Source organism: Notolabrus celidotus, chromosome 17 (assembly GCF_009762535.1).
Source record: "Notolabrus celidotus isolate fNotCel1 chromosome 17, fNotCel1.pri, whole genome shotgun sequence".
In the NCBI taxonomy this organism is placed as follows: Eukaryota; Metazoa; Chordata; class Actinopteri; order Labriformes; family Labridae; genus Notolabrus; species Notolabrus celidotus.
In genome coordinates this window covers 24,727,969-24,740,079 of record NC_048288.1, presented here as the reverse complement: position 1 = coordinate 24,740,079, position 12,111 = coordinate 24,727,969, and the positions used below count along the sequence as shown (strand labels likewise).

Sequence of the window (12,111 nt, the reverse complement as noted above, 5' to 3'; positions counted from 1 at the left end):
GTCCTTTAACAGTCAGGTCCGCTTGAGGCTGGCACCGGAAGTACCGGAAACCACAAACACACAGAATCAAAAAGGCCGATCTTTACAGCAGAAATAAACATGTTTACAGCCTGGTACAAAAGACGAGTGTAGTCTGGATAGTTAATTTCTCGATCGGCACACGTTGTACAGGGGTGAATTTTTGCATAACACAGCAATTTCAAAGATATTAAGATTATGAGTTCCATTATGAGAGGCACAGCTGACTTGATTGACAGGCAGGAACACTGTTACTGTTGGCGAGGAGGCTCAAAGCCCGCCTCAGTACGTCACACTAGCTGGACAGCAGTTGTGTTGAGTTCAGTATTTCCAATTTGGCTCCCGCCAACAACTGGCTTCAAAACAGCACTTAAGAAACAGATGGGTGGCGTCACGGATACTACGTGCATTGTTTATACAGTCTGTGGTCCCTTTGATTTTCAGTCTGTTTCATGACCAGTGAAAAACTCCTTACAGGTGCTTACCAACTACTTTAACATTTTAAATAGTGTAGAGTTTATTGGTTTTTACCATCCAAACAGAAACAATAAGACATAGAAGATGTCTATTTCAACCTGGAGTAAAGTAATTTAATCTGCCAAGTGTATAAATGAACTAAAAATGAACTTTGAAGAATATTTTTCTTTTTTATGCTGAGTCACGTCTGACAGTTTAATTTGAGTTCAGGAGGTTTCTCAGGCAGTCATCGGAGGTTGTGTTTTGTTCCATGCACTTTTTGACAGTTGATCTACAGTGAAACAAATAAACAAGAGCTGCACTGATTGATGGCACAGAATAACATGGATATTTTGAGACAATAGCAAAGTAAAATTATACTTAAAGTGAACTTACCGGGTCGCTGCATGGCAAGAACAACTTATTCTGTAATCCAGATCCTGTCTTAAAGTTCCCAGCGATTCACAGTCACAATGTCCCCTGAATAAAATAAATACAGGGTGAAAACAATTAAAATAACAATCCAAATATGTAGAGAAAATAACGACACTGACGTTTAAAAGATAACAACCAGTGGGAGTTAACAAGAAAATCCTACCCGCTCTCAGTGACCAGAAGAACACTGAGGTGTGTCACTTTGTAGGGTTGTAGATTTGGAACTTCATAACTTGCAAAGTGACTAACAGTAAAAAAAAAAGAGTAGTGATGTCAAATCTCAGTGATGTTGATGTTGAAAATATTTCTGTATTTTAAACAGCATTAGAAAAGGGTCTGTCATCTTTTCAATTGTAGTGCTGCTCACCTTTTCGAATAGTAGGGTTCAGTTATTTCACCATCAAGAATCGCATTGACATAACCACAGGCATATTCTGCAAACTACAGACATGGACAAAATAAATAAGATTAATACATTTATGAGTCTCTTAAATTATCGGCATACAAGCAGCACAGCTAAAAAATGTTTGTAGACCCCATTCCCTGGCTTATTCCAGACAGACAGACAGACAGACATCAGTCTGATCAGCTGCATGTTTAGCTCACAGGTTGTGGCTCACTGTCAAAGAACTTTGGTGATATTTTAACTCTAAAGGGAAATTCAAAAGCACAGTGGTGTCATTATTTTACATTACAGTGGCCGCAGGAAGCAGCAGAGGATAAACTACCTTCCTTCCTTTCTTTCTGCCCTTCCCTCTGTCCATCCATTCATCTTTCTTTCTTCCATTGTTCCTTTCTTTCTTTCTGTCCCTTGATTCATTTCTTCTTTCCTTTTTCTTTTTCCCTTTCTTTCTTTCTTTCTTTCTTTCTTTCTTTCTTTCTTTCTTTCTTTCTTTCTTTCTTTCTTTCTTTCTTTCTTTCTTTCTTTCTGTCCCTTTATTCATTTCTTCCTTCCTTCCTTCCTTCGTTTGTTTGTTTGTTCATTCCTTCCTTCCTTTCTTTCTTTGTTTCTTACCTCCCTTCCATTCTTTCTTTCTTTCATTCGTTCTTTCATTCCTTCCTTCCTTTGTTTGTTTCTTTCTTTTTTCCTTTCTTTCTTCCTTCGTTTGTTTGTTTATTCAGTTGTTCATTCCTTCCTTCCTTTGTTTCTTACTTTCTTTCTTTCCTTCCTTTCTTCTTCCATTGTTTCTTTCTGTCCTTCCTTCCTTCCTTCCTTCCTTCCTTCCTTCCTTCCTTCCTTCCTTCCTTCCTTCCTTCCTTCCTTCCTTCCTTCCTTCCTTCCTTCCTTCCTCCTTCTGTCTTTCTTACTTTATTCCTTTCTTTCTTCCTTCGTTTGTCCATTTGTTCATTCCTTTCTTCCTTTGTTTGTTTCTTTCTTTTTCCTTTTCTTTGTTTGTTTGTTTCTTACTTCTTTCATTCCCTCCTTCCTTCTTTCTTCCTTTGCTCCTTTCTTTTTTCCTTTTTCTATATCCCTTTCTTTCTTTTTCTTTTTCCCTTTCTTCCTTCCTTCGTTTGTCCATTTGTTCATTCCGTTCTTCCTTTTGTTATTGTTTCTTTCTTCCTTTCTTCCTTTCTTAATTTTTATTTTTCCCTTTCTCTCTCTCTCTCTATCTCTCTCTCGCTATTTCTTTCTTTCTTTCTTTCTTTCTTTCTTTCTTTCTTTATTTCTTTCTTCCCCATTAAACCAAGCATTAGCCTCAGCAGTTCTTCCTTCACACAAACAATCGTACACACTTTCATACAACAGCAAACAAAACAAAAGTCAAAATCAGTTCATACTTAACTTCCTTTGTACCTACAGATGAAATCATGTGGACACTCACACACATATGCATGCATGTATGCTCACGTATATTTTTATTAGACACAAATCATTGTCTAAAAGAAGATTTATATTTCTCGAGCATGCCGTCATCTCAATCACACTGACATTAAAGCGTTAGCTCCAACAGCATAAGAAATAACTCCTCAGAGGCAAACAGAGGGCCTCATTTCTGCTTTAAAGGTCCCTGACACATGTCCTGACTGAGTTTACGTATTTGTGAAACTAATGATTTCTTGTTTGGTACTTACCTTGGCAGAAGCAGTTCTCCAGAATGAACTCACAGGATTGGGATCGCAGGTTTTGCAAAGATAAATAAATGTATCTGTAAGCACACAAAGAGAAAGACGCAGGATACAGGTGTCAGGTACTAACTTATTGAAGCTCAAACAACACGATGCAGCTACTTTCAGATTTCTTGTTTAAAGCTGGGTATAGTGAAAAAGGCAAAAGTAAGATAGTTGGTGTGATTTATCTGCAAGTAGGTCATCCATAGCCTGCTAGCCCTATCTTTTTCCATTTGTAAGGCCATGTGAGTCACTGTAGCTGTCCACACAAGCACAAAGCTCCAGGAACCATGCTGAAATTGTCACCCCTCACTGTATCTGCATTTTTTCAAAATATTTGGAGGCAGAGCTGTTAAGAATTTCTCAAATTTCTCATGAGTCATATTTAAAAGAGCTTACTCTTGCTGCCCTCCGCTCCACACCATTCCAGTCCATCCAGCACGGATCCTAACAAAGTCTTTGCCAAGATGACATCACCTGAATTCTCAGCAAACCTATCGATCACATCTTCTGTTCCACTCCAGAGCATTGTCTAACCCAGAAAGAGTTCCAAAGACATGGTCAAATATCTACATAGAAATATGCTTTGAGTAACAGAGAGTTGTGCAATCATGGATATTTACTCTGCCACACTGATGACTGAAGGGGTTCGAGGCAAAGAGCTGGTTGTAATTTTCCTCAGCAAAGCCACAGTGGTCCTTCCCTACATAGGCTTGTTCAAAGGTGTTCAGTATTTTCTCACAGCTGGAAAGGATGAATATGGAATTTATTGCCCATAATGGTGAGGATGTTTGATGTTTATTCAAAATGTAACACCTTGAGCTGAATGAAGAGAGACTCACGTGTAGCTTGCCTCTCCATACTCCTCACATCCCTCCACGAATGCAGCCCTGAACTGGGCTGTTCGAGGAGTCAGCAGAACTGAAGGAACGACAATAACCACAGCCACCGCAACAGTAATAGAACCACCGATGGCCAAGGTCTTTTTAGACACCATTCTAAAGCTCCTTCTATAAAACAAAGCTCTGTGAAAGTTGTGTTATTGCCCAGACTGCCTTGTGACGCAACCAAACCCTGGTAAAGATTAACACCTCTTATCATGCTTCTTATTTTAGCTTCTAAGAGTTTGCTGACTGCTTTAAAGACCCTTTATGGTCTGTTTGCTGTATTTCAGACATGTTAGTACTGTACCCTGTGTTTAAAACACCAGGCTGAAATCTAAAGGGGAGTGTTTGCTGTGTGGGCTACAAAAATCTGGGACCAAAGAAAATGATGTCAGTTTAGACTGTTCCCTCACAAAACAAACTGTTAGGATAATTTCATGATTTCATTTGAGTTTGGATTTTTAATTGACTTGTAAATATTATTTAAAATAAATTGATGTCTTTAAGAGGTCTTTTAAATGGGGTGCAGATTTAGCCTATAATGGTTAAACTGCACGCCCATATAGCGGGCAGCCCCGGCTCAATGCCAGCCTGTGCCCCCCTGCTCTATCCACTGTCCTCTCCTCTCTGAATACAGGTGTAAAAGCCCCAAAAATATAACTTTAAAGAGGTTTTTTTTTTAAATCACATCTGTTTAAAAATATTTCTTAATCCTTCCTATTATAATTTAATTAAGTGCCTTCTTTAAGTTTTTGTGAAGCAGTTTTAACGTCCAATTTGAAAGTGCTCCAAAAAAATAATGGATATTATTATATAAAGAGCTTTCCAACCTTGAAGTTTTTATTATTATTATTTCATTATTACAAAGTGGTGTAAAGTACTTGATTCTGATTGGTCGTTATATAGGAACATATCAAACACAGACTGTATAAAACATGAATGTGGTCTCTGTGACGTCATCCATTGGGTTTTAAAGCCTATTGTCGCCATATTGAAAATACTGACTCAGGTGTTTTGTTTTGTTTAGTTTTTGTTTTATGATCGTCTTGTATGGTAACCTTTTTGTGTAACGCCTATGTGGTCTATGCCTGACAAGTTTATTTGATTATTGTTTTCAAACACTACTTTTCTTTTCATTTATGTTTGGTTTAATGCCTTGCACTTTTACATCTTCGCACTGTTACATGTAAAATAATATAAAAGGAAAAAATAAAATAAACAAGAAAAACAAACAAACAAAAAAAATCTTGGAATTCAAAAAAAAAAAAGAAGAAAATGCTGAGTCAGCATAACTTTTAGTTGACTTAACTACAGGCAAAGAGGTGGAGTTGATGCAGGCTTTTAGCCTCCTTGTTAACAGCTACAGTGCATGGTGCATGTCTGTCAAGTCAAGTCAGCCATGTCATTAATTAGGCAAAACCTGTAATTTTAACATTTTCAAAAATAACGAGTTATAAAAAATCAACCCCCGTACACCCCTTGGCACAGCCACGGATAAGTGGAGTAAGATGGATGGATGGATGGATGGATGGATGGATGGATGGATGGATGGATGGATGGTTGGATGGTTGGATGGATGGATGGATGGATGGATGGATGGATGGATGGATGGATGGATGGATGGATGGATGGATGGATGGGTGGATGGATGGATGGGATATGTCCTTTGTTGGCAAAGACAAACAATAGAACCATGATGTCTGTCTTGGTAGGTGTCTTTCAAGTTTCAACACATTTTTTAATAAAACCATTCTGATGGTTGTACATTATTTAAGTTGCATTGTACAACCAGTTCTGAAGTCTATAAAGAAAGATCGCCATATGTAAAATTTTTCAAACATACTTATCATTCCAGAAATGAATACACACAAGTACTAGAGTGTTGTAGAAGTCTAATGTATACTTACACAACATTTCTTTCTTTGATTAATGCAGACTTTTGGTCCTGGAGGAGTTGAAACCATTCGTAAAATTTCAATCGTCGAGTGATCTGATGTTTTATTCACCATTTTGTTTACCAGCACTTAAGTATAATAACTCCAATAAATAACATCAATTTAATAACACACTTTTGATAACATGTTGAAGCATTGCCATAAAATAAGAAGGGTGATCATCAGTTGTATACAATCTGAAAGTAGGACTGACACCGGAGAGAGAGCCACAAACATTTAGTTAAAAAAGCATAAAAAGGTAGATAAATATAATACATACAATTCATAAATTCATACATAAAGATTATTAGACATTTCAGTTCGTATAGAATAGGCACAAACACAATTTGATCTGCTAAACACTTTTTGAGAGTGGATTTTTTTGCCTTGATTCATCTGAAGAGAGACAGTAAATGTGGAGAGATAGGAATGGTGGATTAAATTCAACAAAGAGTCAAGTTTGAGGACGTTAGCCTCTGCACACGGGGCATGTGCTTTAACCGCTGAGCTGAAGCAGCACGCTTGTTCTGAAGTGGGGTTTGATGCATGACATTGAGAAGAACGCTTCACCAGCAGGCTCCACAGGGGGTGCTTTCCTTGATGCACTTCTCAACGTGTGATCTACAGAGGAACAAATAAACAAGAGGTGTACTGTGTGAAGACAAAAATAACATGGAGGTTTTGTAATGTGTTGGATACTTGATTCTGATTGGTCGAAACCCTTGTCAACGGTCCCATATATCAAATAAATCTAGGGAAAGGAGTTCAGGTTACTTTCCTATAGCATCAGTAGACAACATGGAGGAAACTTTAAACAGCCTCAATTTATTTAGGAAAGGACAACACTTTAGATTTGTGGTTAATGGCTGACTAGAAGATGAGAATTGGTAAAACAGCATAGTAATTAGTCAGGGATGTTAACACAACAAGAGTTACAATTTTACCATGAACAAAAATGTTAAATTTATTGTTAATTCAACCCGTAAGTAAGCTTATACGAATACCTTTGCCATGGAAGCGCTACCAGCCTGCAAAACTGAGGGACTATCTTTATTAGCTTTGTAAATACATCATTTTTAAATCATTCAAATCATCTTTAGATCAATACTTAGTGTCACCTTGTTGGTATATTTAGTTAGGTAGTAAGTGGGATAATGTCTAGTCTGGGGTCTTGTCTCATCCTGCCTGGATTCTATTTCGCATAACCCCCAGAAAACTGTCAATCAATCTATCTTTATTTGTATAGCTCCAAATCACCACAAACGTTATCTCAAGACACGGCTATGTTACAAACATAGCAGGTCTATACCAACAGAGAGAGACCTAACAGAGCCTCAACACCAAGACAGGATAAAACTCAGTCTGATCTCAACTTAATCCACCATGAGCATTGCACCTTGCAGTATTTAGCAAGTTACAGCGGCGAGGAAAAACGTCCTTTTAACAGGCAGAAACCTCCAGCAGAACCAGACTCATGTTAGACAGCCATCTGCCTCAAACCAAAAGCTATAAATTATCCCTTACTTATTTGCGCTACCACAAAAGAAGGTCCAAGGTGAACTTACTTGGCCACCGCTCTGCAGGTACAACCAATTTTTTGATCCAGGTCCTTCCTTAAGTTTCCGAGTGATTCACAGGTGCAGTTTTTCCTGAATAAAAGAAATAAGGCGGGATTAAAAAAGGAAGGTTTTTCTTTGCAGTTACACACAAAATTGAATACATGACATTGGAAATTATATTTTATATATATTTAAACACAATCATAACTTCTACAAGAGAATCGTACCCATTCTCCGGATTGACCAGAACAACAGTGAGATTATTCACTCGTGGCGGCTGAAGATTTGGAACCTCAACACCTCCAAAGAAACTGACAGCACACACAAAAGAGCAACATTATAGAAGACATATATCAAATCAAGAAACATTTGACTTAGGATGGCATCGAGCTTACAGTTTGTAATGTCTGTGGCTCACACTTCCTGACATCCCAACTGTTATTTTATTTATTTATTTCAATTTATTTAACCAGGAAAACCAAATTGAGATTAAGAATCTCTTTTACAAGGGTGTCCTGGCCAAGATCAGCAGCAGCACATTCCAACAAAGTTACAGACAAACAACACAGAATTCTAAAACATGACAACATATCATGAATTTCAGAACAAAAGTCATGAGTCAAAGCTTCTACAAGCTGACACCTCTTCCTCAAATGCCTTCAGTCTGCTTTTAAAAACATTTAAAGAGACAAGCTCCCTCAAACCCAAGCTCTCCTGCAGCAGGTTCCAGGCTGCAGGAGCAGCGTATCTAAAACTCTTTTTACTCATTTCAAGATGCACTCTGGGACCGAAAGCAAAAACAAGTTTTTGTGACTTGGTCACAGAGCGGAGACTATAGCTTCCAGTATTTTTTAAATGAAAAAAAACAAAACGCATAAATACCTTTTTAAATGCTTTTGAATATAAAGCAAAGTAACACTAACATATGGTTTGTGCTTTTATGTCATCATCATAGGATTCATTCAACTATCAACATGGCAAGTTAAGTGCAGCTCACCTGTTTGAATCATATGGTTCTGGCCTCTCGCCATCAAGCATTACTGACGCTCCATCGCATGCATGAAGTGCAAACTGTGGACATTAGAATGAGATAGAGATTTAAGATGCAATTTCTATAGTGGATGATGTCAAATTGGCTCATAGACTGTATAAAAGGATGGATGATGTGACAGCTCCCCAAAACCAAGGCCAAGAGATGAATATCTCCTCTTATTGAGTGGCTGCATAAAGCTAGGCATTAAGCCCGCCTCCTCCATGTTAACAAATGGTGCATGGGTGAAACAATAAAATGAAAGTACACTACAAAGTTTTCTCATTAGCTGTCATCATGCTGATTTGTGCTAAAATATTCATTTTCAAATAATAATAATAATAATTTTAGTTTTCAGATGTTATTTGATGCTTAAAAATGGGCCCTGATTGGCAGTTCTGTTATCAAATGCAGCTTCCTTGTGGTTATGTACACCAGACTGGCAGGGTAAAGAAGAAACCAGGAGAGAAAATCACTAACACAAGCTTAATTCAAATTGTCCATAACTGCAAGTGACTGCTTCGTACACTGTATACACATCTGAGCGATCTTTGTCATTTAATGGGTAAATTAAATGTATGTCTTGGTCATAGAAAAGTGCCAGCTCCGAAAGCCAGTCCCTTTTTTAGCAGACTGGCTTCAAATGCACAATATGTCAGGATTATTTTGGCATCATTTCCATTCAATGGGAGTGAGCACAGAGACGCATCATCCATCTTTATGCAGTCTACGTGATTAGCCACATGTCTATCAGTCAAAATAAATAAGACATGCTGCTTACAAAGGCAATATAAAGCCTTATTGATGAAAATATCTGTCTTTGCATTGATTAAGGTTGCATTGCACACATCACTCACTAAATTAATGCAATGAGTGATTTCCTGCTGGGTGCTCACCTTTGTAGAGGCTATTTTCCAGAATACATCAACAGGGTTGAGTTTGCACTCCTGGCAATTCTCAGTGAAAGTTTCTGGAATAATACAGACATAAAGACACAAAGAATATATTAATAAACTTTACTTTTGCACTACTGAAGCTTTAACATGCTTTTAAGTGATAGTTAAACATACAGCTTCACATAGAGGAGAACTAACTGTCAGGGCTATCACATTAAGTACCTTTAGAAAAGCATAAAAGTATATGAAGCAGCTTTAATGATCCCATGCATCATTTTCACTTACTTGCGACTATTCGTGGGTCATTTGCTGTTTTTAGTTTGTCAGTGCTGCGTCCAATGTACTCTTATATTTTGCGTGTAACTTTAGCACCCTCTGCTGGGGACCCTGCAGACTTTAGTGGTGCCCCCCCTACATTGATGCTAGGCTGCAATAGGGAGTGTGCCTATGTTCCCACAGCCCTATGTTCCCACATTTCTAAGATTTTTTTTCCAAAATTAGGCCCTATGTTCCCACAGTTCCCACATTTCTTAGATTTTCTTTCAAAATTAGGTCCTGTGTTCCCAAAGTTCCCACATTTTTAAGATTTTTCCCAAATTAGGCCCTATGTTCCCACAGTTCCTACATTTCTAAGATTTTTTTTTCACAATTAGGTCCTGTGTTCCCACAGTTCCTACATTTCTAAGATTTTTTTTTCACAATTAGGCCCTATGTTCCCACAGTTCCCACATTTCTTAGATTTTCTTTCAAAATTAGGTCCTGTGTTCCCTATGTTCCCACATTTCTAAGATTTTTCCCAAATTAGGCCCTATGTTCCCACAGTTCCTACATTTCTAAGATTTTCTTTTCACAATTAGGTCCTGTGTTCCCACAGTTCACACATTTCTTAGATTTTCTTTCAAAATTAGGTCCTGTGTTCCCACAGTTCCTACATTTCTAAGATTTTTTCACAATTAGGCCCTATGTTCCCACAGTTCCCACATTTCCAAAAAAATTTTTTTTCACAATTAGGCCCTATGTTCCAACACTTCCTTTTTTCTAAAATTTGTTTCAGATTTGATCCCCCTTTTCTCTCATATTTGTAGCCAATTACCAACCTATTATCCAGTAGCAATGGACTACAGATGGAATGTAGGATTTAGCTAAATCTGGCGGGCCCATCTCTTTGTTTATTGCAAACAGCTAATATAAGTGCACATTGTCCTTTTAAATAAATGAACTAAACTAAGTAGAGAGAGCGGCCTTAAATTGAAGGGAAATATATGAACACAAGACCTAATTTTGAAAATGTCCAAGAAATATGGGAACATAGGGATGACCCCCTGCAATATTATATCTCATATTATGTTGTTTTGTCATAAGCTCAGCTAAAATACCTTGATATTATTTTTTTTTTGTAAAAACTTGTATTTATTTTTGTTGTATCTTTAGGAGAGTCTCAAAATGTAAGAACAAACAGGCTTGACATTAGCTTTGTCATTAATCTCTGTGGCGTAGTTTACTGACTGACTTCATTTCTTATTCCACATTTTAGCGGTTTCTGGAGCTTTTTACAAGAAAAGCAGAGAGATACCATGAAACCATGATATATTCTGCTGTTGTTATCCGGTACAAATTGGTTGTATTTACATTAAATAATTCAGGAAGACTTGTTACCACAAGAAAGGCTGTTATAGACTCAACATGTATGCTATTTGTTTCGTTATTTTCAGAATAAACCAAAAGAGTCAAAAGTGAGTATAAATAAGTCTACAAGATTCACTGTAGCTGATGATTCTTACCCTTGCTGCCCAGCTTTCCACACCACTTCAGATGATTCAGCACGTACCCCAACAAAGTGTCCTCCAAGGAGAACAAACAGTCTCTCTTCTCGGTGTACTTATGGACCAAATCAGGTGTTTTGCTCCAGAACATTGTCTAACCAAAAAGAGTTGATATGAAATTGTTAAATATATAAAAGGAATGTGCATGACACTTTGACATAGGCAGTAGTGAGGATGTTTACTTTGCCACATGGGTGCTTGAAAGGCGTCTGATCGAAGAGGAGCTTATAGTTTTCTTCAGTAATGTTGCATTCGTCCTTCCCCACATAGGCTTGTTCAAAGGCGGCCCATTTACTCTCACAGCTAAACAAAATAATGCAAGTTAGTCACACTTGATTTTTTAAATCCATAATGAGTATTGTGATATTTTACACAATCCTGATGTGTATTCAAATAGCAATAACTAAACTAGAAATACAAACACACTTACACTTGTTTTTCTTCTGGAAACTTCAAACACTTCTCCATAAATGTTTCCTGGAAATCAGCTTCTTGACGAGTCAGCAGTACCGTTGGAACAACAATGATAACGACAACTACGATGGTGACAGTACCACCAATAGCCAGGCCCTTTATAAGCCCCATTTGAACTCCTTCTGTGAAATGAGAGTCCCTAACAGAGCTGTTAGAATGGAGTGCTGTCGCCGGCTCCTTGCTGCGGGTCTCAGCCTGGTCTCTCAGTGCAATAGTCCAAAACCAGAATAAGATTAAAATGTTGCTGTAATTGCTTTATAGCTGCTACACCTCTATGAAACACACAGGGAACTCATATCTGACCAGTTGAAAGTACAGAGAGGTCATCTAATCTTCTCTTTTAGAGCACTTAATCAAGTTTTATCTAGCAAAGGAGCCTTCAATGGAAAGAAAACCAGTAGATCAATACTGTGCCTTTAAACGCTGAAGTTCGTATGTTTTATTATCTTACAACATTCCTTTTGTTGACACAGATGAACTATGAAAAGCTATG

General features: G+C 37.7%; 2 protein-coding genes across 2 annotated transcripts; both read right to left on the bottom strand.

The window, feature by feature from the left end:
* Positions 1-663: 663 nt before the first annotated feature.
* LOC117829342 (ADP-ribosyl cyclase/cyclic ADP-ribose hydrolase 1-like) lies at positions 664-4,015 on the bottom strand. The gene is made up of 8 exons (XM_034706972.1): positions 3,861-4,015; positions 3,642-3,762; positions 3,418-3,550; positions 2,983-3,056; positions 1,277-1,350; positions 1,073-1,153; positions 871-954; positions 664-766 (listed from the first exon to the last, which is right to left on the bottom strand). Exons 1-8 carry the CDS (start codon positions 4,013-4,015, stop codon positions 691-693), a joined length of 798 nt encoding a protein of 265 aa, XP_034562863.1. The 3' UTR covers positions 664-690.
* A 1,794-nt stretch (positions 4,016-5,809) lies between these two features.
* On the bottom strand, positions 5,810-11,746 carry LOC117829341 (ADP-ribosyl cyclase/cyclic ADP-ribose hydrolase 1-like). The gene is made up of 9 exons (XM_034706971.1): positions 11,575-11,746; positions 11,327-11,447; positions 11,103-11,238; positions 9,607-9,666; positions 9,322-9,395; positions 8,393-8,466; positions 7,623-7,706; positions 7,402-7,485; positions 5,810-6,457 (listed from the first exon to the last, which is right to left on the bottom strand). The coding sequence occupies exons 1-9, from the start codon at positions 11,727-11,729 to the stop codon at positions 6,403-6,405; spliced, it is 843 nt and encodes a 280-aa protein (XP_034562862.1). The 5' UTR covers positions 11,730-11,746; the 3' UTR covers positions 5,810-6,402.
* Positions 11,747-12,111: the final 365 nt, after the last annotated feature.